The sequence below is a fragment of the Bufo bufo genome, chromosome 7, assembly GCF_905171765.1.
Source record: "Bufo bufo chromosome 7, aBufBuf1.1, whole genome shotgun sequence".
In the NCBI taxonomy this organism is placed as follows: domain Eukaryota; kingdom Metazoa; phylum Chordata; class Amphibia; order Anura; family Bufonidae; genus Bufo; species Bufo bufo.
The window spans coordinates 143,572,719-143,600,366 of record NC_053395.1 but is presented as its reverse complement, the minus strand read 5'-3'; the positions used below and the strand labels follow the sequence as shown (position 1 = coordinate 143,600,366).

Below are 27,648 nucleotides of genomic sequence, written 5' to 3'. Positions count from 1 at the left end.
AACGCATTGCACCCGCACTGAATCCGGACCCATTCATTTCTATGGGGCTGTGCACATGAGCTGTGATTTTCACGCATCACTTGTGCGTTGCGTGAAAATCGCAGCATGCTCTATTTTGTGCGTTTTTCACGCAACGCAGGCCCCAAAGAAGTGAATGGGGCTGCGTGAAAATCGCAAGCATCCGCAAACAAGTGCGGATGCGGTGCGATTTTCACGCACGGTTGCTAGGAGACGATCGGGATGGGGACCCGATCATTATTATTTTCCTTTATAACATGGTTATAAGGGAAAATAATAGCATTCTGAATACAGAATGCATAGTACAATAGGGCTAGAGGGGTTAAAAAAAATAAAAATAATTTAACTCACCTTAATCCACTTGTTCGCGCAGCCCAGTCTTCTCCTGTCTTCATCTTTGCTGTGCACAGGAAAAGGACCTGTGGTGACGTCACTGCGCTCCTCACATGGTCCGTCACATGATCCATCACCATGGTATATATACTGTATAATCATACTTATGATATATATGAATGCATTAGATGTGGGAAACTACTACTGATGTTTTTAGCCGTAATATATTTACATATATTATAATATATTATATATTCTAAATATATAATAATATATGTAAATATATTATGGCTAAAAACTTATATATATAAATAAAATTTTGCCTCTATTTCTGAAAAGCTTCTGGTGGGATTTGAACTCACAACCTTCTACATTACAGCCAAGAACCTTTACCACTACACTATACAGCTACATGTTAACCTGCAGTGAAATATGAAATTATACTTCTGCTGTATAGGAATACTTACTACATGACAAACTATGAGGTTTTTCTGACATAGTTTATTATTCAACTTTATAGCTGAGTGGTTAAAGTCCTTGCCTTTAATGAGAGTTCAAATCCTAACAGAAACTTTTCAGAAATAGAGGCTAAATTGGATTTAAATACACTGACTCAAGCATCGCGCTCGAGCACACAAGGTATTCGGCTGAGCATTGCGATGCTCCAGCCAAACTGGTGTTTGGCCGAGCATGCACGCTCAACACTACTGACTATATGTTATGCTAGAGAGCAGGTTTTATATTGTTTCTTTTATACTTGGTCTATTTTTTACTCCTTTCACGCCATCTTAGGTTTCACCTCTGAATGGCCTATTTTGTTTTTTGAAGGATAGAATGTTGACCTGATTAATATGGAAGCTACTATCAAACTCCACATCAGGAGTCGGCAACCTTCTTTGCTCCAGCTGTTGTGAAGCTACAACTAGGGATGAGCGAAGGGAGCTTCTGATCCTAGATCCCAAGTCACTTAGCTCCAAACTTCGTTTTAATGCTCTAAGGAGATTGGTCTCCGTACAGCATGAAAATGTATGGGGTCCAGCAAAGCGAAATGAGAATTACTTCGGCATTTGATTATTAAAATTGAAAACCATTATAAAACAGTTATCTGAAGTCGGCTTTAATACAGACTGGTACTTCTGTATCGAAGTCAACTTCAGAATCAACTTTTAAAATGGTTTTCAGGTTCAAAAATCAAATCCCGAAGTTATTCACAAAGTCCCGCAAGACTTTGGTGATAACGAATTTGCCTCGCCGGAGCCTATACATTTTAATGCTGTACGGAGATGAATCTCCATACAGCATTAAAATGAAGTTTGAAGCGAAGCAACTGGACACTGGAGGTGTCAGCAAACTTCAGCACTCACAGCTGTTGTGAAACTACAGCTCCCATTCATTTCTATAGAGGCCTGGTAAGAGCCAAGCAGGTGTGCATGCTGAGAGTTGTAGACTACAACAGCTGTGAGTGCTGAAGTTTAGTGACCCCTGCTCTACATTTTCTTAAATTATTCTATAAAATATCCACTTATAAAGGGTTGATGATCTTTAATATATATTAAATAACAACATACAGTTATGTACTTTGTAGTTAACATTCTCATGAATATGCTTGTAGCATGTCCATAGGTTTGCATTCACCTTCAATATTATATTTGGTGTCTGGACTTATGGAAAGATAGCTGCCTCCTTTCTTAGTTTATCTATTGAAAGTGTTTTTTTTAGGAAATTTTATGGCTCTGTTATTTGGCCACCTTTGATACTGTAAATTATTAAATCTGTGTATTGTATGATCGCATTATTTAGGTACAACATGGCATGCCATATGAGGAGGCTCCAAAGTAAGGGGAACTATACAAGCTATGGAAATTTCTGATAAGACAATGATATAAAGTCCAATCATCTTTTCTTTTTATTTACACTCACCTAAAGAATTATTAGGAACACCATACTAATACGGTGTTGGACCCCCTTTTGCCTTCAGAACTGCCTTAATTCTACGTGGCATTGATTGCTTCAACAAGGTGCTGATAGCATTCTTTAGAAATGTTGGCCCATATTGATAGGATAGCATCTTGCAGTTGATGGAGATTTGAGGGATGCACATCCAGGGCACAAAGCTCCCGTTCCACCACATCCCAAAGATGCTCTATTGGGTTGAGATCTGGTGACTGTGGGGGACATTTTAGTACAGTGAACTCATTGTCATGTTCAAGAAACCAATTTGAAATGATTCAAGCTTTGTGACATGGTGCATTATCCTGCTGGAAGTAGCCATCAGAGGATGGATACATGTTCTCATTCTGTTTACGCCAAATTCGGACTCTACCATTTGAATGTCTCAACAGAAATTGAGACTCATCAGACCAGGCAACATTTTTCCAGTCCTCAACAGTCCAATTTTGGTGAGCTCGTGCAAATTGTAGCCTCTTTTTCCTATTTGTAGTGGAGATGAGTGGTACCCGGTGGGGTCTTCTGCTGTTGTAGCCCATCCGCCTCAAGGTTGTGCATGTTGTAGCTTCACAAATGCTTTGCTGCATACCTCGGTTGTAAGGAGTGGTTATTTCAGTCAACGTTGCTCTTCTATCAGCTTGAATCAGTCGGCCCATTCTCCTCTGACCTCTAGCATCCACAAGGCATTTTTGCCCACAGGACTGCCGCATACTGGATGTTCTTTGTAAACCCTAGAAATGGTTGTGCGTGAAAATCCCAGTAACTGAGCAGATTGTGAAATACTCAGACCGGCCCGTCTGGCACCAACAACCATGCCACGCTCAAAATTGCTTAAATCACCTTTCTTTCCCATTCTGGCATTCAGTTTGGAGTTCAGGAGATTGTCTTGACCAGGACCACATCCCTAAATGCATTGAAGCAACTGCCATGTAATTGGTTGACTAGATAATTGCATTAATGAGAAATAGAACAGGTGTTCCTAATAATTCTTTAGGTGAGTGTATATTAAGAAAGTTCAGACTCCTTCAACCTGTTTTGATGCTCCCTATTTTTTTGTCATGTAATGTAGGTGGAGGATTCAGTGCTGGGCCTAAGACATTACGTTCTTCCTGACATCCTGTTGGTTGTAACCCAACCAGTGAACACCACAACCTAGCAGGGGCAGCATGGACCAGTCTCCTATAGGCTATACTCTAGTGTGTGCCTACCTGTACAACAAGAGAAAGTGAGCAATATTCTACCTACTGAAGGCACAATTACTGTACTTCTTCACCCTATGAGCTCCTTTCTCATGTTGTACCCACCGCTATTTCTTTTGTCAAACTTTCAAAACAATTAATAATCATATGATCACTTACCTTTTGACAGGACATTGAGTGTAGCATTTCCACAGGCTAATATGGGGTTTAGATCAGAATTTGGGTTCCGGCTAACTATGTGTCCACCTAATGACTGCAACAAAGTTGTGTAAAATTATGGACTGATAGAACTTCTAATTATAAAGTGGAAGCATTAGAAGATACAAGATCTAATCATGAAACAATAAGAATTGAAACATAACATTCGCTATACTATATAGTGTTGTAGCGATATGCATACATTATGTATGTCTAAAGGGATATCGTACTAATCACATGCATAATGGTGAGTTCACACCTGCATTGGAGGCTCCATTCGTGGCCTCCATCGCAGATTCCATCGAAAAGACCAGATCAAAAAAGTTCTGCATGCAGGACTTCTTTGTCTGATTAAAAAAAAAAAGGATTTTAATCAGAAAGTGAACGAACTTGTAGTCAATGGAATCTTTTTGGCTCCATACAGGTAAGATGTGTGCTATATCCAGCACTTCTGTTATTCTGCTCCTCAAATGGAACAGAATAAGAGAAATATATAGTGGTGATGTGAAGTCGGCCTTATGCATTCCTATTTGGCTAATATTTAATGATTATTATTTCATTATCTACATTGCAATCACATGATGATTTAAAATATCTACATACAGCCACATTTCTGATCTGTTGCCCTGCCAGGGACTTCAGCTGTTGTAAAAGAACATGAAAAATCTTAGTCTTCTCATTTGGGAGCTGAGATACCGCTTCCTCCAAAGTATCCTTCAACATAGATAGAGAACAGGCAGCACCTATAGAAAGCCCTGCAAGTAAATTGTAAAGTGCTGTTAAAGCAAATGTATTTTCAGAAAAATACCTGTTGTTTAACTTTTTTCGGTTTTTAAGTTAAACATTTTCCCAAAAATTATTTATATTTTTTCTTTTTTTGTGTGTGGGGGGGGGGTTCCTTTCCTATCTAAAAATAATACTGAAATATTGCAGTTTTTACTATGTCCGCTTAGTCTACTTCCCATTCTGTAAAAATCCCTTTTCAGCAGTCATCTCATTATCATCACAGGCATGATTACAGTGAAAGGTGGCACTGGCACCTCTCTTTTAAAGCTGGAGGCACATAACACAGAATCCTCTATTGAGAATAGTTAATGGTTAAAGCTCACATCTTCACCTCTGCATCCCCTCCCCATCCCTGTCCCATCCCAAGGGCAGATGTCATAGGACTATTTGGAATGCAACATAAACTTGATATTGCTGGTAACACCATTCAAGATAAAAACAGTAGAGATGAGCGAATTTCATATTTTGAAATTCGTTCACACTTCGTTTGTTGGCAAAAGGAGAATTGCGTTATGGATTCCATTACCACGGACCATAACACAATTCTGTGACGGAATGCGTAATGGAATGTCTTTAGAGGAATTCCGTTATTCATTCCATCATAATAGAAGTCTATGGCCTGCATAACGGATCCGTCCCATTTCCATTATGCAGGGGAGGACTCCCCTGCATAATGGAAACGGGACGGATCCGTTATGCAACCCATAGACTTCTATTACAATGAACAAAAATATAAATGCAACACTTTTGGTTTTGCTCCCATTTTGCATGAGCTGAAGTCAAAGATCTGAAACATTTTCTACATACACAAAAGACCCATTAGTCTCAAATATTGTTCACAAATCTGTCTAAATCTGTGTTAGTGAGCACTTCTCCTTTGCCGAGATAATCCATCCCACCTCATAGGTGTGGCATATCAAGGTGCTGATTACACAGCATGAATATTGCACAGGTGTGCCTTAGCCTTCCCACAATAAAAGGACACTCTGAAATGTGCAGTTTGATCACACAGTACAATGCCACAGATGTTGCAACATTTGAAGGAGCGTGCAATTGGCATGCTGACTGCAGGAATGTATACCAGAGCTGTTGTCTTCCAGAGCTGTTGCAATGAATGTTCATTTCTCTACCATAAGCCTTCTCCAAAGGCGTTTCAGAGAATTTGGCAGTACATCCAACCGGCCTCACAACCGCAGACCATGTGTAACCACACCAGCCCAGGACCTCCACATCCAGCATGTTCACCTCCATGATCGTCCAGCCACCCGGACAGCTTCAGCAACAATCAGTTTGCATAACCAAAGAATTTCTGCACAAACTGTCAGAAACCGTATCAGGGAAGCTCATCTGCATGCTCGTCGTCCTCATCGGGGTCTGGACCTGACTGTAGTTCATCGTTGTAACCGACTTGAGTGGGCAAATGCTCACATTCGATGGCATCTGTCACGTTGGAGAGGCGTTCTGTTCATGGATGAGTACCGGTTTTCACTGTTCAGGGCAGATGGCAGACAGCGTGTGTGGTGTCGTGTGGGTGAGCGGTTTGTTGACGTCAACGTTGTGGATCGAGTGGCCCATGGTGGCAGTGGGGTTATGGTATGGGCAGGCGTATGTTATGGACAACGAACAGGTGCACAGGTGCATTTTATTGATGGCATTTTGAATGCACAGAGATACTGTGACAAGATCCTGAGGTCCATTGTTGTGCCATTCATCCACGACCATCTCCTCATGTTGCAGCATGATAATGCACGGCCCCATATTGCAAGGATCTGTACACAATTCCTGGAAGCTGAAAACATTCCAGTCCTTGAATGGCCAGCATACTCACCGTGCATGTCACCCATTGAGGATGTTTGGGATGCTCTGGATCGGCGTATACAACAGCATGTTCCAGTTCCTGCCAATATTCTGCAACTTCGCACAGCTATTGAAGAGGAGTGGACCAACATTCCACAGGCCACAATCAGCAACCTGACCAACTCTATGTGGCGGAGATGTGTTGCACTGCGTGATGCAAATGGTGGCCACAACAGATACTGACTGGTTTTCATGCATTCCGTCATTGAACGCAATTTTGCATTTACAAGTAAATGAATCGCAAACAAATTTCATAAGCGGAAATTTGCTCATCTCTATTAAACAGAATTGTCCAATAAAATATTTTACAAAATACAGGCAATTTAAGATATATCCTTCATACTGTTTGTATACAGTGTATGTCTATGAAACATGCACTCAGACAATACATGTGATACATACCATCCTTTGTGTATTTCACAGTATTTAGATCTGGAATCCTTCCAATTGAAATTAAAACTGGGGGGAAAATTCCTTTTAACTTTATCCCTGGTCCTGGAAGAACAATAAATGGTTTTGCATGTGTGTAAGGGCTCTTTCAGGTGGGCATAACGACATTCACACACAAAAAGCCAAAGCAGCAATGCTTGCATGCATTACATGGGATTGGTGGCTGTAGTTTCTTCTTCTGAAGCAGCTCTATGCAAAATTCCTAGGACTGCTTTATAAGAAAAAAATCAATTGCCATATGATGTACAAACCCTGTTCCTTTTTCTAGTAACATCAATTAAGAAAATGCATGGCATTATTTGCAGGTGTACAATATGGAAGACCTATCTTCAGTATAGCAATAAACAAATGTACAGTCGTGGCCAAAAGTTTTGAGAATGACACAAATATTAGTTTTCACAAAGTTTGCTGCTAAACTGCTTTTAGATCTTTGTTTCAGTTGTTTCTGTGATGTAGTGAAATATAATTACATACGTTTCAAAGGCTTTTATCGACAATTACATGACATTTATGTAAAGAGTCAGTATTTTCAGTGTTGGCCCTTCTTTTTCAGGACCTCTGCAATTCGACTGGGCATTCTCTCAACCAACTTCTGGGCCAATTCCTGACTGATAGCAACCCATTCTTTCATAATCACTCCTTGGAGTTTGTCAGAATTAGTGGGTTTTTGTTTGTCCACCCGCCTCTTGAGGATTGACCACAAGTTCTCATTGGGATTAAGATCTGGGGAGTTTCCAGGCCATGGACCCAAAATGTCAACGTTGTGGTCCCCGAGCCACTTAGTTATCACTTTTGCCTTATGGCACGGTGCTCCATCGTGCTGGAAAATGCATTGTTCTTCACCAAACTGTTGTTGGATTGTTGGAAGAAGTTGCTGTTGGAGGGTGTTTTGGTACCATTCTTTATTCATGGCTGTGTTTTTGGGCAAAATTGTGAGTGAGCCCACTCCCTTGGATGAGAAGCAACCCCACACATGAATGGTTTCAGGATGCTTTACTGTTGGCATGACACAGGACTGATGGTAGCGCTCACCTTTTCTTCTCCGGACAAGCCTTTTTCCAGATGCCCCAAACAATCGGAAAGAGGCTTCATCGGAGAATATGACTTTGCTCTAGTCCTCAGCAGTCCATTCACCATACTTTCTGCAGAAGATCAATCTGTCCCTGATGTTTTTTTTGGAGAGAAGTGGCTTCTTTTCTGGCCTTCTTGACACCAGGCCATCTTCCAAAAGTCTTGGCCTCACTGTGCGTGCAGATGCGCTCACACCTGCCTGCTGCCATTCCTGAGCAAGCTCTGCACTGGTGGCACTCCGATCCCGCAGCTGAATCCTCTTTAGGAGACGATCCTGGCGCTTGCTGGACTTTCTTGGATGCCCTGAAGCCTTCTTAACAAGAATTGAACCTCTTTCCTTGAAGTTCTTGATGATCCTATAAATTGTTGATTGAGGTGCAATCTTAGTAGCCACAATATCCTTGCCTGTGAAGCCATTTTTATGCAACGCAATGATGGCTGCACGCGTTTCTTTGCAGGTCACCATGGTTAACAATGGAAGAACAATGATTTCAAGCATCACCCTCCTTTTAACATGTCAAGTCTGCCATTTTAACCCAATCAGCCTGACATAATGATCTCCAGCCTTGTGCTCACCTGAGTTAACAAGACGATTACTGACATGATCTCAGCAGGTCCTTTAATGACAGCAATGAAATGCAGTGGAAAGGTTTTTTTGGGATTAAGTTAATTTTCATGGCAAAGAAGGACTATGCAATTCATCTGATCACTCTTCATAACATTCTGGAGTATATGCAAATTGCTATTCTAAAAACGTAAGCAGCAACTTTTCCAATTTCCAATATTTATCTAATTCTCAAAACTTTTGGCCACGACTGTAGAAGCAGCACAACACGGTCCTTTCTGATGTATTTTTATAGATGCAACAGCTCACCAATGGCCTTGGATCCAACGGCCGGAACATATAGATGAATACAAGCGGTATCAGCAGCATCTCACATCATCGACTTTATTGAGACTTCAAAGCAATGATACACATAGCAGCAACGTTTCGGCTGATAAACAGCCTTTGTCAAGCCTGTTCATATTGTATTACATCCACATATTTATGTTCAAAACAAGTGCGCCACTCCCATACAGATTATCCAATTACAAGGTACTGGTACGATCCGACCAATGAATATACACCTTTTTTTAAACCCTCTTTAGCCTTATATGCATTCATGTCTCACCTGAATGTCATCCAATCACACTGCAAGCCCAACCGATCGTCACATGACGTCCGACACTGCTGAATAATATATACATATATGTATTCAATTGTGTAGATCATTGCATCAATTAGACCATTCGGCGTTCCTCACTACTGTGTGCGCATGTGCGCACAGCTGTCCAATCATCTACGTCATGGTCCATGTTACCTCTGATGTGCCCGTGGGTCCACCTCTCAGAATCATCTCGCTCCGTCCTCTGCTACCGTCGACGTCATCGGGCCGCGACCAGCGCACCCGGTTACATCATCACAACGCTGACTCGCAACCATCTGACCTCACAGAGAGCGGCCCGAGGTTACCATGGCAACCCACAACGCCATCAGAGGCATCCAGGTATCCACAGATGCCCCAATAACATAAACTTTAATCAGCCACCTGTATATATATACCCCAATGTTGTAGCGATCTAAACTGCATTATATAGATGAGGGACATAGATGCCAAACTACCCAAATAATTATTCCGTATAATTCAGCAATGTCAGACCCACAAGTGCGATCAGGTCACGCTATATTTATGTCACAATATCCCCAATCGGGAGACACTATATATATATTCTATATCTATATAATGTCTATATAATGCAGTATAGACATTATATCTATATCTATATAATGTAGTGTGGATCGCTACAACATTGAAGTATATATATACAGGTGGCTGATTGGAGTTTATGTTATTGGGGCATCTGTGGATACCTGAATGCCTCTCATGGCGTTGTGGGTTGCCATGGTAACCTCGGGCCGAACTGTCTAACTAATGGAACGCCGAACGGTCTAATTGATGCTATGATCTACACAATTGAATACATATATGTATATAATATTCAGCAGTGTCGGATGTAATACAATGTGAACAGGCTTGACAAAGGCTGTTTATCAGCCGAAACGTTGCTGCTATGTGTATCATTGCTTTAAAGTCTCAATAAAGTCGATGATGTGAGATGCTGCTGATACCGCTTGTATTCATCTATCCTCAGTATAGGTCATCAATATCACATGAGTAGGGGTTACACCCCAGCCGATCAGCAGTTTGCAAGCGATGCAACACTCAGATGAGTGCTGCAGCCTCCTCACAGCATACTAAGCACAGCACAGTGCATAATATAGTGAGTATGCTTGGTATTGAATGGGACACATAGGGAAAGAGACCAATAAATGTGACATCACTGTCCTAGGAAACTTCAAACAGCCTTCTTTTATAAACACCACAGGGGCAACAGTACTGTAAGGGGGGGGGGCCACTAAGAGGCCAGCACTACTGTAAGCGGGCCACTAAGGGGACCAAACTACTGGTGGGGGCATTATAGAAGCATTCTACTGTGTTTGGGTACTAAGGGGTCATAAATAGGGTTGAGCGAACCCGAACTGTAAAGTTCAAGTTGGTACCGAACTTTAGGATTTTTGGACCCCGAACATTTCAGTAAAAGTTTGGGTTCGGGTTCGGCAATTTATTGGTGCTTTTTGAAAGGCTGCAGAGCAGCCAATCAACAAGCGTTTAACTCTGTGCCCTTAGAAGCCATGCCTACTAATGGTATGGCTGTGATTGGCCAGTGCAGCATGTGACCCAGCCTCTATATAAGCTGGAGTCACGTAGTGCTGTACGTCACTCTGCTGTGCTCAGTGTAGGGATAGGATGCTGCTGCTGTGAGGGAGAGAATAGGAAAGAATCTTTAATCAGAACTGCAATTGAACTCAGCGATCTACATAGATTTTGTTGTGTGGGTGCAGTGCACAATCTTTTTTCCCTGTCCTGAGCCCAGTGACAGAGAAAAATAACTTTTATCTGTCTGTTAGTTAGGTGGGCGGCGGCGGCCATTTTATGCAAGCTCAGTGCACCAGCACTGCATATGTGCTTTTCTGACATTCAAATCCAAGCTTGAAATACTGCAATAATAATCTGGGTTTTAAAAAAACACCCATTTTTGGCAATATCCTACATCTGGTACCTTTGCAGCATTAGTCAGTGTGCAATTTAAGCTAGAAATACAGCTATAATTTTCTGGGTTTTAAAAAACCCCCATTTTTGGGCAAAATACTCAATATTACAGCCCTTTCTGCATCTGTACGTGTGAAATTCAAGTGTTATATACTGCTGTCATATTCTGTTAGTAAAAAAAAAAACTATTTTGGGCAAAGTACTTAATATTGCAGCCCTTGCTGCATCTGTGATTGTTAAAACAAGCTTGAAATATTTCAATAATTTTCTAGCTTTGAAAAAACACCCATTTTTGGCAATACCCTCCATCTTGGGCCTCTGCCGCATTAGTCAGTGTGCAATTTAAGCTAGAAATACAGCTATAATTTTCTGAGTTAAAAAAAAGCCTTTTTGGGCAAAATACTAAATTTTACAGCCCTTGCTGCATCTGTATGTGTGAAATTTAAGCGTTATATACTGCTGTCATATTCTGTTAGTAAAAAAAAATGCATTTTGGGCAAAGTACTTAATATTGCAGTCTTTGCTGCATCTGTTATTGTTAAAACAAGCTTGAAATACCTGGGTTTCAAAAAACACCAATTCTTTGCAATACGCTCCATCTGGGGCCTCTGCCGCATTAACAGTGGTGTCTCTAGCTTTCAAATTTTGGGGGGGCACACTGGGGGCCAGGACAAAAGTAGGGGGGGGGGGGCAGCTATAACAACGATACATTTATACAAGTACGCTTAGAAATGCTGCGATACTTTACCCAATACCTAAAACCGCAACAGGGAAGAAAAGTCCTGCTGTCTGTGGTTTTTAAAAAAATAAAACAATCACTCAGATTTCAACATGTCCTAGTTGCCTGTGGATGACACTTTTATAGGGAGGGAGATCTGTGGATGACACTGCTATGGGGGGAATCTGTGGATGACACATACCATATATAGCATCTTATGCTATATGTGTCATCCACAGATCCACCCCATGACAGTGTCATCCCCATTTCCCCCTACATAACAGTGTCATCCACAGATCCCCCTCCCTATAACAGTGTCATCCACAGATCCCCCTCCCTATAACTGTCACAACTGAGAGTAGGGGAAACTCTCAGCCGTGCGATGTTAGCAGATGGATGGTTGCTGCTAGGCCAGGACCACAGGATCAGGGAGCAGGTCACCTCCTATCGCGTCCCTAATGCTGACCCTGACTCCTATCCGTATTAGCCAAGCCAGAAGGTAGGAGGGCTCATACTCCGGAACCTAGGGTCCCTATTAGCCCTAAGGAAATTCCTGGACTTAGGAGCAGGGTAAGACGACCTGTTCCTTCAGGACACGGACGAACAGGAGTCTCACTGGCCAAGCTGCAAGGAAGGGGGAACAAATACAGACATATGGATATGGCAGGTGAACAACACTAGTTCCAAATCTACCTGCCACAGCTTTGCTGACTGGAACCCATGCACCAGTACTGCTGTCCGCACAAACACTAAGGAGACAGCACACCACAAAACACACAGGTAACCAGGACATCCATAGCTGTAATAAACATAGAAAGGATAACACATCAACTTAACATCATACATTAGTTTTATGACCACAAGGGTGGCCCTCGCTGGAAGATGGTATAATACCAGGAGGATGACTCCAGCAAACACCATGGCTGGAGTACCCCTCAGCTACTGGCATCCAGCAGGAGCTAAATAGCCCCAAGTAGCCACACCCACACACAGACACACCCAATGTTCACACACTAGGAAGGGAATTAACCCTTCCAATACCAGGCAAGGGATGGAAGCTACGTAAAGGGGAAAAGTACAAACAAACACACACTCCACCTGTTACCACCAGCAACGGCATGCGTGGCAACCATGTCCTGGGGATCAGCCAGAAGGCCGAGACACTGCCACCACATGCACAATACCACACGTTGCCACGGGAAACCACAAGTGGAGGAAAGTGTCACTTAAAGGGAAATGCACACACAACTAAATACCGTGCACACCAAACATAGACAGTGAACACATTCAACCACACGTTGCCAGAGGCAACCGCATGCTATGACAGCGAGCAGCCTAGCACCAGCTCCGGCTGCTACACTGCCAACCACATCATGTTGCCAGCGGCAACCACACATGAGGCAACATACACAGAGCCCTCACTTGTTAATGACAACAAAAGGAAACCGCTGACAACTGCATGCGACCAAAGAGTCACGATCATGACCATGGTCGTGACACTAACAGTGAAATCCAGAGATCCCCCTCCCTATAACAGTGTCATCCACAGATCCCCCTCCCCGCCACTGACAGGAGTGTACATTTGACATTTCTAAACTGTAATCCATATCCTGCAGTAACTTTAACTTTAAATCAGGATTAAGCGGCCGCTCATCTCTACTAGTACCCTAACCTTACACCACTCAGCTAGCTTGGGTAACAGGACCAGGCTACAGCCTACAGGCACTGCCTGTTAGTTGTTACCGAGCGAGTGCTGATTTCTGCAGGTCAGAGTATACGTATTACAGTTTAGAAGAAATGTACACTCCTGTGAGCGGTCCAGACCAGTGGCGGATCCAGAGCCTGGTCTCGAGAGGGGCACTTCCAGATTATTTTCTGTCCGCTGCCACAGAACAAGGGTGCTTATAGAACAGACTACACAGTGTAGAGGTATACTGTACATTGTGTGGCACAGTGTAGAGGTATACGCCGCCGCGACTATTTGAATAACTGCAAAGCATATGACTGTTGTCTCAATATGAAAGTAAAAAACGAATAGAATTATTGCAAACAAGTCTTTGGATGTTCACAATCATTGGATCCAAGATTTACAATATTGGACTATTGAATATTTGCTGATTAATCGAATAATAGCCTTTGCTCTGTCGAATATTCATTATATTTATTTGTTAATAACCTATTTATTCTACTGCATTCTTGATTGTTTTATGCATCAAATATATTTATATTATCAATAAAGCTCATCTTTGCCTTAAATACACGGTCGCAGCTATCCTTGAGTGCCCTGTTCACCTATATACGTATATGCTTTTCTAAATTGAGTGAGTGGCCTCAATTTACAGGAGCACCTGGTGTCGTTTGAGTGTTCCTAGTGCGACATCTTACTCAATTTTACATTTATACTGTATATTCTGTGGCACAGTGTATGCTATATGTGTATAATATAAACATATTTCACATGAAAACTTACAATTACTTGACTTGGCCCTTGGGGATCTCGGACACCACTTCAACACTTTGGCTGGGGGGCTCGGCGGAGCTGATGTTGTGTTTTATCCTAATGAGAAAGATTTCATAATAAGGATTTGGAGAAGAGGCAGAGGGATAGCAGAGCAGGGAGAGGCTGGTGCTGCTACTAGGGGGTCATACCATGGGGGAGTAATAAAGCCCACCATAATGCCCCCCCAGTAGAAATAATTCTCCTTATAATGTGACCGTGAATAAAATACCCCCTTGTAATGCCCCCAGTTGAGCTAATGTCCCCCATAATGTGCCAGTAAAAAAATACCCCTATACAGTGACCCAAGTAAATGCCCCCATAGTGCTCCTCTCCCCCTTCCTCCTAGTGCCCCCCATAATGTACCAGTATAAAATGCCTCATATATCGTGCCCCAGTAGATGCCCTCAGTGTCCCCCATAATTTGCAAGTATAAAATACCCCTTCTTAGTGCCCCCCATAGATGACTCCATAGTACTCCTCTCCCCCCTTCCCCATAGTACCCACCATAATGTGTCCCAGTATAAAATGCTACTGTACAGAGTCCCCCATCACGTGCCAGTAATACGCCCCCATCACGTGCCAGTAATAAGCCACCATCACGTGCCAGTAATAAGCCCCCATCACGTGCCAGTAATAAGCCCCCCATCATGTGCCAGTAATAAGCCCCCATCACGTGCCAGTAATAAGCCCCCCACCACGTGCCAGTAATAAGCCCCCCATCACGTGCCAGTAATAAGCCCCCATCATGTGCCAGTAATAAGCCCCCCATCATGTGCCAGTAATAAGCCCTCCCATCATGTGCCAGTTATAAGCCCCCCCATCATGTGCCAGTAATAAGCCCCCCCAATGTGCTAGTAACAAGCCCCCCCAATGTGCCAGTAACAAGAGCCCCCCTAATGTGCCTGTAAAACTATTGTAAAAAAAAAAAAAAACACTTATACTTACCTCCATGTCAGCGATGCGATGCAGGCCTCTTCCGGCCTGTGTCCCGCGCTGTATGGCTCAGGCGTCGCAATGACGTCATCGCGCCGCCTGCACCGGCCTCTGATAGGCTGCAGGCACTAGGCCGGCAGCCTATCAGAGGAAGGGACACGCCTCTCCCTCCCCTGCCCGGCCGCAGAACAGGCAGATGACTATGTAGATGAGCGCAATGGAAGCGCTCATCTCCCTGTGCCCGACTGTGGCGGCTCACTTGGGGGGGCATTTTAGTTGGGGGGGGCACAGCGTGATGTAGGGGGGGGCGTGGCCCCCTCTGGCCCCCCCCCCCCCCGGCGACGCCACTGCGCATTAGTGTCACGGGTGTATGTGAGCAACGATAGTAATTCACAGTACAGAGCAACTGACTGGACCCAGAACTAGGGAGGATAAAGGGTGACCCCTGTCCGACCCTCAACGCTTTCCCTATTCTGCTAAAGCACATGCCCGGATCCAAAAGGCGGAACGAGGCATGCCCACGTGCCTAAGACTAATGACCACTGTAACCCCTACAATAGTGGAAGGGGCACGGCCACCAGTGCCCTACTCAGTATATGGAGGGAACCATGGCCACCTCAGATCCAGTCAGAAAACAAACAGGAATACAACAATGTCTGCAGACTTAGCTGAAGGTGTTGTAGCCGCAGAGAAGACGGATCCAAGGACAGGCTGGCAAAATCCGGAGTGCTAGCTGCAGCAGAACACAGGTCCAGTGGACTGATAGCTACAAGTGAAGAAACCAAAGCAAGAGCCACAACTGAAGTGAGAACTATAATCCACATCCTATCATAGGAGGAGGGGTGATATAAAGAGAGGGAAATCAAACACATGAAGGACAGCTGTGGTGAAAGAAACCAGAAGTAAACAGAGTAGTGAGAACGCCTCCCAGCTCTAGTAGTGACATCATCACAGGGGTGGAGAAACAGAGCTGTGAGAACGTCCCAAAGCTCTGGTAGTGACAATTAGTCAGTGTGCAATTTAAGCCAGAAATACAGCTTTAATTTTCTGGGTTTTAAAAAACACCCTTGCTGCATCTGTACGTGTGAAATTCAAGCGTTATATACTGCTGTCATATTCTGTTATTCAAAAAACACCCATTTTGGGCAAAATACTTGATATTGCAGCCTTTTTGCTTGAAATACTTCAATAATTTTCTGGCTTTGAAAAAACACCAGTTTTTGGCAATACCCTCTATCTGGAGCCTCTGCCGCATTAGTCAGTGTGCAATTTAAGCTAGAAATACAGCTATAATGTTCTGGGTTTTAAAAAACACCCATTTAGGGCAAAATACTTAATTTGCGGCCTTGTTTGCATCTGTCAGTGTGAGATACACACTTTAGATACTGCTGTGCTATTCTGGTATTAAAAAAACACCCATTTTGGGCAAAATACTTAATTTGCGGCCTTGTCTGCATCTGTACGTGTAAAATTCAAGCGTTATATACTGCTGTCATATTCTGGTATTTAAAAAAACACAAATTTAGGGCAAAAATCTTAATTTTGCAGCCTTGTCTGCATATGTACGTGTGAGGTACACCCTTTAGATACTGTTGTTCTATTCTGCTATTAAAAAACACCCATTCAGGGCAAAAAACTTAATTTTGAAGCCTTTGCTGCATATGTCATTGTGAGATACACCCTTTAGATACTTTAGTTCTATTCTGGTATTAAATAAACACCAATTTTGGGCAAAAATCTTAATTTGCGGCCTTGTCTGCATCAGTACATGTGAGATACACGCTTTAGATACTGCTGTGCTATTCTGGTATTAAAAATACACCCATTTTGGGCAAAAATCTTAATTTGCGGCCTTGTCTGCATCTGTACGTGTGAGATACATGCTTTAGATACTGCTGTGCTATTCTGGTATTAAAAAAACACCCATTTAGGGCAAAAATCTTAATTTTGCAGCCTTTGCTGCATCTGTCATTGTGAGATACACCCTTTAAATACTGCTGTGCTATTCTGGTATTAAAAAAACACCCATTTTGGGCAAAATACTTAATTTGCGGCCTTGTCTGCATCTGTACGTGTGAGATACACGCGGTAGATACTGTTGTTCTATTTTGTTATTAAAAAAACACCCATTTTGGGCAAGATCCTACAGGGAGTGCAGAATTATTAGGCAAGTTGTATTTTTGAGGATTAATTTTATTATTGAACAACAACCATGTTCTCAATGAACCCAAAAAACTCATTAATATCAAAGCTGAATATTTTTGGAAGTAGTTTTTAGTTTGTTTTTAGTTTTAGCTATTTTAGGAGGATATCTGTGTGTGCAGGTGACTATTACTGTGCATCATTATTAGGCAACTTAACAAAAAACAAATATATACCCATTTCAATTATTTATTTTTACCAGTGAAACCAATATAACATCTCAACATTCACAAATATACATTTCTGACATTCAAAAACAAAACAAAAACAAATCAGTGACCAATATAGCCACCTTTCTTTGCAAGGACACTCAAAAGCCTGCCATCCATGGATTCTGTCAGTGTTTTGATCTGTTCACCATCAACATTGCGTGCAGCAGCAACCACAGCCTCCCAGACACTGTTCAGAGAGGTGTACTGTTTTCCCTCCTTGTAAATCTCACATTTGATGATGGACCACAGGTTCTCAATGGGGTTCAGATCAGGTGAACAAGGAGGCCATGTCATTAGATTTTCTTCTTTTATACCCTTTCTTGCCAGCCACGCTGTGGAGTACTTGGACGCGTGTGATGGAGCATTGTCCTGCATGAAAATCATGTTTTTCTTGAAGGATGCAGACTTCTTCCTGTACCACTGCTTGAAGAAGGTGTCTTCCAGAAACTGGCAGTAGGACTGGGAGTTGAGCTTGACTCCATCCTCAACCCGAAAAGGCCCCACAAGCTCATCTTTGATGATACCAGCCCAAACCAGTACTCCACCTCCACCTTGCTGGCGTCTGAGTCGGACTGGAGCTCTCTGCCCTTTACCAATCTAGCTACGGGCCCATCCATCTGGCCCATCAAGACTCACTCTCATTTCATCAGTCCATAAAACCTTAGAAAAATCAGTCTTGAGATATTTCTTGGCCCAGTCTTGACGTTTCAGCTTGTGTGTCTTGTTCAGTGGTGGTCGTCTTTCAGCCTTTCTTACCTTGGCCATGTCTCAGAGTATTGCACACCTTGTGCTTTTGGGCACTCCAGTGATGTTGCAGCTCTGAAATATGGCCAAACTGGTGGCAAGTGGCATCTTGGCAGCTGCACGCTTGACTTTTCTCAGTTCATGGGCAGTTATTTTGCGCCTTGGTTTTTCCACACGCTTCTTGCGACCCTGTTGACTATTTTGAATGAAACGCTTGATTGTTCGATGATCACGCTTCAGAAGCTTTGCAATTTTTAGAGTGCTGCATCCCTCTGCAAGATATCTCACTATTTTTGACTTTTCTGAGCCTGTCAAGTCCTTCTTTTGACCCATTTTGCCAAAGGAAAGGAAGTTGCCTAATATAGGGTGTTGATGTCATTAGACCACACCCCTTCTCATTACAGAGATGCACATCACCTAATATGCTTAATTGGTAGTAGGCTTTCGAGCCTATACAGCTTGGAGTAAGACAACATGCATAAAGAGGATGATGTGGTCAAAATACTCATTTGCCTAATAATTCTGCACGCAGTGTAAATTTGAGAAATATGAGGAGAGCGTCAAATAAGTGACGTGGCCCCGGTTGTGGTGCTGCTGCTGGAGCTCCTGTTGCAGGGAGAGGACGTGGTTGATCTGTGCCAGCTACACGCACAATTGAAACACCTTCCTCAGGTGCGAGTAGTCAACAGAACCTTCAGCGGTATTTGGTCGGGCCTAATGCGGCTCTGCAAATGGTGAGGCCAGAACAAGTACAGGCGATAGTAGATTGGGTGGCTGACAGTGCCTCCAGTTCCTTCACATTGTCTCCCACCCAGTCTCCTGCTGAAAGATCAGAGTTGGCACCTGCAGCCAATGTCCATCAGTTTTTCACCTCGCCCCTTTGCGAATTAGCCAAGCAGTCTGAGCCCCTAGTCATGCAGCAGTCTGTTCTGCTTTTTGATGACTCTGTTAGCAGGGTTTCCCAGGGCCATCCACCTAGCCCTGCCCCAGAAGTGGAAGAGATTAAGTGCACCAAAGCCCAACCACTTATGTTTCAAGATGAGTACATGGGAGGACCATCGCAGCACGTCTCGGATGATGACGAAACAAAGGTGCCAACTGCTGTGGCTTTCGAAAGTGTGCAGGCTGACAAGGAGGGCAGGGGTGCAGACTGGGTGGAAGATGATGTGGAGGACGATGAGTTCCTCGACACCACATGGAATCAAGGTCATGCGAGTGACCTGTGTTGTTCGGAGGAAGAGGCGGTGGTCGCACAGAGCCACCAGCACAGCAGAAGAGGGAGCAGGGTGCAAAAGTGGAGCGGCCGTCTCCTAGACAGTACACCTGCTACTGCCCACCGCAGCAAGTGACCGAGCACAATAAAAGCCAGCTCCAAGGAGTTCCCTGGCGTGGCAGTTCTTCAGACAATGTGCTGATGACAAGACACGAGTGGTTTGCATGCTGTGCAATCCGAGCCTGAAGCGAGGCATAAACGTTCTCAACCTGAGCACAACCTGCATGACCAAGCATCTAAGTGCAAAGCACGAGCTGCAGTGGAGTAGACACCTCAAAAACCAAGAAAGTTCTCTGGCTCCTCCTGCTTCCTCCTCTGCTGCAGTCTCAGCCTCTTCATCCACCTCTGGAGTGACAGTGCCACCTGCCATCCCACAAACAGAGGATTTGCCAGCAACACCACCATCTGGGTCACCAAGCATCTCCACAATGTCCCACAGAAGCGTTCAGCTCTCCATCTCCCAAACACTGGAGCGGAAGAGGAAGTACCCCTCTACCCACCCGCGATCCCTGGCCCTGAATGCCAGCATTTCAAAATGACTGGCCTTTGAAATGCTGTCATTCCGTCTGGTGGAGACGGAGAGTTTTAAAAGCCTTATGGCGGTGGCTGTCCCACAGTACGTCGTGCCCAGCCACCACTACTTTTCCAGGCGTGCCATCCCTTCCCTGCACAATCAAGTGGGGGACAAAATCAAGTGTGCACTGCGCAATGCCATCTGTGGCAAGGTGCACCTCACTACGGATACGTGGACCAGTAAGCACGGTCAGGGACGTTATATCTCCATAACAGCACACTGGGTAAATGCAGTGGCGGCTGGGCCTGAGGCGGATAGCAGTTTGGCGCATGTCCTTCCACCACCGAGGATTGCAGGGCGCTTCAGTTTGCCTCCTGTTGCTTCCTACTCCGCTTCCTCATCCTCTACCGGCTCCTCATTCGGTTAGCGTAACACCTTCACCACCGACTTCAGTACAGCCAGGGGTAAACGACAGCAGGCAGTTTTAAAACTTGTCTGTTTGGGGGACAAACCCCACACCACGCAGGAGCTGTGGACGGGCCTTGAACAACAGACCGATGAGTGGTTGGTGCCAGTGAGCCTCAACTCCGGCCTGGTGGTGTGCGATAATAGGCAAAATCTCGTAGCAGCTATGGGACTTGACGTACATCCCTTGCCTGGTGCATTTGCTGAATTTGGTAGTGCAGAGATTCCTTAAAAATTACCCCGATATGTCAGAGCTGCTGCATAAAGTGCGGGACGTCTGTGCGCGCTTTCGGCGTTCTCACCCTGCTGCTGCTCGCCTGTCTGCGGTGCAAGCGTAACTTCGGCCTTCCCATCTGCTGCTGGTGGCATTCCCATCTGACAGCGGAGGCACAGTGGAAGCACAAGGCGAAGGCAGAGGAGGAGGAAGAGGTCGCCAACGCAGCTGGGGCACCGCCAGCACCTCAGAAAGCAGGGTTAGCATGGCCGAAATGTGGAAAAGCTTTGTCAGCACGCCACAACAACCAGCACCACCAGCTGATATGGAACGTCTTAGCAGGAGGCAGCATTTCAGCAACATGGTGGAGCAGTATGTGTGCACACGCCTACACGTACTGACTGATGGGTCTGCCCCATTCAACTTCTGGGTCTCCAAATTGGGCACATGGCCTTGCCCTTTACGCCCTGGAGGTGCTGGCCTGCCCTGCAGCCAGTGTATTGTCTGAAAGTGTGTTTAGCACGGCAGGGGGCGTTATCACAGACAAGCGCAGCCGCCTGTCCACAGCCAATGTGGACAAGCTCACATTCATTAAAATGAACCAGGCATGGATCTCACAGGATTTGTCCGTACCTTGTGCAGAATAGACATGTATACCGGCACTAACCAGCCATTGTTATACTGCAGCGCAATTGCTCATTCTTGTATTTTGGATATTTCACACTCTTTTGGAGCGTGCCCTAATAAAAATAAAATATTAAAACCAAAAACCAGTGTTGGCTACCTCGTCCTCCTCCACCGCCGCTTCCACCTACACTGCTACGTCCACCGCCTCCATATGGACCTCCACCTCATAAATCTATTTTTTTTTTTTTATTTGTACGTATTTTATTTTATTTTATGTCATTTCACTAATTTGTCTGTTACATTTTCGGGTGAAATTCACAAATTTTTGGCTGTGATATACCCCTGCTCTACCTAGTAGACAGGTTAATAAATTTCACAAATTTTTCTGTTACATTCTTGGGTGACATTTTAAAATTTTTGCCGTGAATAAACCCCTGCTCTGCATAGGTAACAGGGACCGAAATTTTTTCAAATAATCTGTTCCATTGGTGGGTGACATTAACCCATTTCTGGCGATGAAAATCCTCTTCTCTGCATAAGTGACATTCGTCTTTAATTGGCCCTTTCATTCGATCCTTCTGCTTTAATAACTTGTCCCACATTTCCGCTTAATCCCATTGCAGCCATTGACCTCCCTTGGATGAGGACTCCCTTTCTCCCGCTCCCTCTCCGGCGTGGAACCCTGATTTGCCGATAACTGTGATCAACATGGTAGGCTCAGAAAATAACATTGAAAGTTGATAGAGAAGATATCTAAATTGATCGTGGACGTCACAAGGACGTGCGATCAGGCAGAAGTTATCTAGAGTGAACAAAGCGGAAGCAGGGCCTCTCCTGGCTAACGTTTCCAAATCCTAAATACCCCAGTGACATTGCCTATAATTTTTTTATTAATCATTTCAATAACAGGGCATCTTAAGAGTCCTGTATTGTTATTTATCGTCACTACCTTCCCAAGTCGGGAGTGGGTAATTGCCGTGCGTCCCCTCCTTAACTTGGAAGCTTATGCTTTAATACTTTGTCCCACATTTCCGCTCAATTACATTTAATTTCATCCATTGACCTCCCTTGGATGTGATATCCTTTTCTCAGGCTCCCTCTCCGGCCTGAAACCCTGATTCCCCACCACCCGTGATCACCATGGTAGGCGCATAAAAGAACATCGAAAGTTGATAGAGAAGATATCCGTTTGACTGTGGCTGATGCTCATGTTGAGGATATGTCATGTTTCGTCCTAAGCGGATTACCTCCTCCTCTAGTGTTGGGGCTACCCTGGCTCACTAAACATAACCCCACCATTGATTGGCAAGTAAGGCAAATAAATGGTTGGAGTGACTTTTGCAGAGAGAATTGCCTCACGGTGTCTCTTTCAGAGGTTTCTACCAAGACTGTACCATCTTTTCTCTCTGAATTTTCGGATGTGTTTTCAGAGAGTGGTGTCCAGGAGCTGCCCCCTCGAAGGGAGTACGATTGCCCTATTAATCTCATCCCAGGCGCCAAGCTGCCAAAATCACGTTTATACAATCTCTCCTAACCTGAAAGAGTCGCTATGCGTACTTATATCTCTGAGAGCCTGAGAAAGGGACAATCCGACCCTCGAAGTCACCTGTTGCCGCTGGTTTTTTTTTTGTTAAGAAAAATGATGGTTCTTTAAGATTATGTCTGGATTTCAGGGAGCTGAACTGTATCACAATTCGTGACCCTTATCCGCTTCCTCTGATCCCGGACCTGTTTAACCAGATTGTTGGGGCTAAAGTTTTTTCTAAGTTGGATTTAAGAGGGGCATACAACCTAGTCAGGGTCAGGGAAGGGGACGAATGGAAGACGGCCTTCAATACCCCTGAGGGCCATTTAGAGAATTTGGTTTTGTCCTTTGGTTTGATGAATGCTCCAGCCGTCTTCCAACATTTTGTGAACAGCATTTTTTATCATGTAATGGGAAATTTGTACTGGTGCATCTAGATGACATTTTGATTTTTTTTCTCCTGATTTCAAAACTCATAGGGACCACCTACGCCAGGTCTTGCTCATTCTGCGGGAGAATAAATTGTACGCTAAACTGGAGATTCAATTTCTGGGTTTTCTTCTCTCCGCTTCTGGTTGTCGCATGGACCCTGAGAAGGTCCGCGCTGTGCTTGATTGGGAGCTTCCTGAGAATCAGAAGGCACTGATGCGGTTTTTGGGTTTTGCCAATTATTACAGAAAGTTAATTTTGAACTATTCCTCTGTTGTTAAGCCACTCACTGATATGACTAAAAAGGGGGTAGATTTTTCCTCCTGGTCGGTAGATGTGCTTAAGGCCTTTTCTAGTATCAAAGTTTTTCTTCCGCTCCCATCTTGGTACAACCTGATGTCTCTCTGCCTTTCATTGTTGAGGTGGACGCTTCTGAGGTGGGTGTGGGTGCGGTCTTGTCTCAGGGTCCCTCTCCTGCCAAATGGCGACCGTGTGCCTTTTTCTCAAGGAAACTCTCCTCTGCAGAGAGAAATTACGATGTAGGAGATAGGGAGTTGTTGGCCATCAAATTAGCTTTTGAGGAATGGCGCCATTGGCTAGAGGGAGCCAGACACCCTATTACCTTGTTTACCGACCATAAGAATCTGGCCTACTTGGAATCAGCCAAGCGTCTGAACCCGAGACAGGCCAGATGGTCTTTATTCTTTTCTAGGTTTAATTTTGTTGTCACGTTCCGCCCTGGGGTTAAAAATGTGAAGGCTGATGCCCTGTCACGTTGTTTTCCGGGAGGGGGGAACTTTGAAAACCCGGGTCCCATTTTGGCTGAAGGGGTGGTCGTCTCTGCTCTTTATCCTGATTTGGAGGCAGAAGTTCAGGCAGCCCAGGCAGAGGCTCCTGATCTTTGTCCTCCTGGGAGGTTGTTTGTGCCTCTCGCTTTACGACACAAGGTTTTTAAGGAGCACCACGATACTGTCCTTGCTGGGCACCCGGGGAGTAGAGCCACAGTGGATCTCATTGCTTGGAGATTCTGGTTGCCGGCTCTTCGTAAGACGGTTGAGGGTTTTGTGGCAGCCTGCGAGACCTGCGCTCGTGCCAAGGTCCCTCATTCACGGCCTTCGGGTTCTCTCCTCCCGTTACCCATTCCTTCCCGTCCTTGGACGCATCTGTCCATGGACTTCATTACGGACCTGCCTCGTTCCTCGGGGAAGACTGTGATTCTGGTAGCAGTGGACCGTTTTAGCAAAATGGCACATTTCATTCCCTTTCCTGGGTTACCCAATGCTAAGACACTGGCGCAAGCATTTGTTGATCACATTGTCAAATTGCATGGCATTCCTTCAGACATAGTTTCTGATAGGGGCACGCAGTTTTTTTCCAGATACTGGAAGGCCTTCTGTTCTCGCTTGGGGGTTCGGTTGTCGTTCTCTGCTTTTCACCTGCAGTCGAATGGCCAGACCGAATGCGTCAATCAGAATCTGAAGACATATCTGCGCTGTTTTGTGGCAGAGAATCAGGAGGATTGGTGTTCTTTTTTGTCCCTTGCGGAGTTTGCTTTAAATAACCGTCGCCAGGAGTCCTCTGATAAGTCACAATTTTTTGGTGCATATGGGTTTCATCCGCAGTTTGGGACATTCTCTGGAGAGGGGTCCTCTGGTTTACCTGATGAGGAGAGATTTTCCTCGTCTTTGTCATTTATTTGGCAAAAGATTCAGGGTAATCTGAAGAGGATGAGTGAGAGATATAAGCGTGTGGCGGATAAGAGACGTGTGCCTGGTCCGTATCTGAATGTGGGTGATCTGGTGTGATTGTCTACAAAGAATATCAAACTGAAGGTTCCCTCCTGGAAGTTGGGTCCTAAGTTTATTGGGCATTACAAGATCTTGTCCGTCATCAATCCCGTTGCCTTCCGTCTTGATCTTCCTCAGACTTGGAAGATCCATAATGTTTTTCACAGATCCCTATTAAAACCGTATGTCCAACCCACTGTACCTTCCTCTTTGCCTCCTCCTCCGATTGTTGTTGATGGTAATCTTGAATTTCAGGTCTCTAGGATTGTGGATTCTCGCATTATCCGTGGTTCTCTCCAGTACCTCGTTCATTGGGAAGGTTATGGTCCTGAGGAGAGGATGTGGGTCCCAGTGGCGGACATTAAGGCCACTCGTCTCATCAGGGCTTTTCATAGGTCCCATGCTGAGAAGGTGGGTTCTGAGTGTCCGGAGTCCACTCGTAGAGGGAGGGGTACTGTCACCGCCAGCTCTCTGAGAAAGTCTGACAGACGTTCTTCTGTACCTCTTGCATGATGTTCTTTGTTTTGGTTTCACTTTGTCATCTCATTTCCTTCTCCCAGCTGTCACCTATTTACACTGATTGCCTCCATTTATATTCCCTCCCATACTGCCTCACTTTGCAGTTTATACAACTTCCTGGATTGTGGTCACTGCTGGAGGCTGCAACTACTGATTCCTCAGATAAGTCTTTTTCCTTTATTTGTGTTTCCGTGCTGGCTTGATTCTTGGTGACCCTGACTCCCTCCGTATTTAGTGCAGGGAGCCGGTGGTCGTGTCCCCTCACTATTATAGGGTTTTCAGGTGTCACACAGTCTAGGTACGAGGGCATGCCATCGTCTATCATAAAGACCTTTGCATGGGCATAGCAGTCAGGGAGAGCTCTAGGGGTTTTATAGGGCTCACCCATATGTTCCTTGGTTTGGGATCAAGTCAGTCGGATGTTTATTCATAACTTCCAGTTTTCTGCAACACCATTCATGACAATTGGATCGTGGACATCACGGGGACGTGCGACATGGTGGAGCAGTATGTGTGCACACGCCTACACGTACTGAATGATGGGTTTGCCCCCTTCAACTTCTGGGTCTCCAAATTGGGCAAATGGCCTGAGCTTGCCCTTTACGCCTTAAGGGGCTGGCCTGCCCTGAAGCCAGTGTATCGTCTGAACGTGTGTTTAGCACGGCTGGAGGGGGTTATCACAGGTTATATTTCCCAATGTTTTGGGGTGTACCCTAATTTAAAAAAATATAAATAAATTTTAAACCAAAACACAGTGTAGGCTACCTCCTCCACCGGCGCTTTCACCTACACCGCCACATCCACCGCCTCATTAGCCTCCTACTTCATATGGACCTTGTCCTCCTAGATCAAGATTATTTTTTATTTTTTATTTTTACGTATTTTATGTAATTTAAAGTCATTTCCCTATCTACATTTGTTTGCAGAGCACTTGCCATGCTCTTAACCACATTTTGATGCCATTTGCAGCCCTCTAGCCCTTTCCATGACATTTTTACAGCCATTTTAGTGCTCAAAAGTTCGGGTCCCCATTGACTTTAATGGGGTTCGGGTTCAGGGTCAAGTTCGGGTGGATCCAACACTTCCTGAACTTTATGGCGGCCATTTTGGCACATAACAGGTAGTATTTAGTGTTAGGACCCATCTTACAGAGATCTCCTTGACGTCCGGCAGACGGGCTCAGATGGTTTTGTACAAAATGCATTTGCCAAGCATCTCACTTTATAAATAAGCGTAGCATTAGCACTATAATAATTTTTGCAACTATGGCATTATTGTACTCTATCTGATTTGCAGGGTGCTGCTGCATTCCTTTTTTTTTTCTGTGTGTATCATTAGTGGCATAAGAATATGAGATGCAGAGGTTGCAGTTACCTGATTTGGCACAAAAGGGGATAATAGTCCTATACATTGTATGAATAGTTGGGGGCCATGTTTCAGATACTGCATGAGGAACCATGTTATGCCTCATCCTACATAGATCAGTTAGAGAATGGGAGAATGTGATGTTATGTGGACAATGTTACCAATGCATGATGCAAATCTCTTTGATACTCACCTATGCTGGTATTTCCTACTATAAGAGGGGCCTCTGGATATTTGATTTTTAAGTCTAGAAGTTCTTCCAGATTAAAAACTGTAATCCATTTCATCTTCTCTCCTTGAAAGACCAACGACTGGAAGCTCTGGTTTTGTGTCATCAACTAGGCAGAAAAACACATGTATGTTTTACATTTTACTATATGAGGGATACGGGCTTGTTAACATGGCTGTATTTCCTCTGTATATCCTCTTTGTTACATTTTACTTGTTTACTTGTAAGGCTTTTTTCCTGCTGGAGTCCAGCCCAGTATTGGGCAATAAAAGTACAGAAGGACCATATGCTGAATTATGCTCAAGGAAATAAGTCCTCAAAATAGTTATGGATAAGGCGGTGGGTTCCCATGCTTGTGACCACCATCTATTAGCCAGATCG

General features: G+C 44.3%; 1 protein-coding gene across 1 annotated transcript in view; it reads right to left on the bottom strand.

Annotated features, from left to right (window-relative positions):
- The window catches only part of LOC121008794 (aldehyde oxidase-like), a 223,558-nt gene that overhangs the window by 159,553 nt on the left and 36,357 nt on the right, over window positions 1-27,648 (bottom strand). Inside the window, exons 8-11 of the mRNA XM_040441488.1 lie at window positions 27,232-27,376; window positions 6,741-6,833; window positions 4,299-4,450; window positions 3,657-3,750 (exon numbers count right to left, since the gene is read on the bottom strand). Coding sequence (XP_040297422.1) covers window positions 3,657-3,750; window positions 4,299-4,450; window positions 6,741-6,833; window positions 27,232-27,376 — 484 coding nt within the window. The remainder of the gene's footprint in view (window positions 1-3,656; window positions 3,751-4,298; window positions 4,451-6,740; window positions 6,834-27,231; window positions 27,377-27,648) is intronic.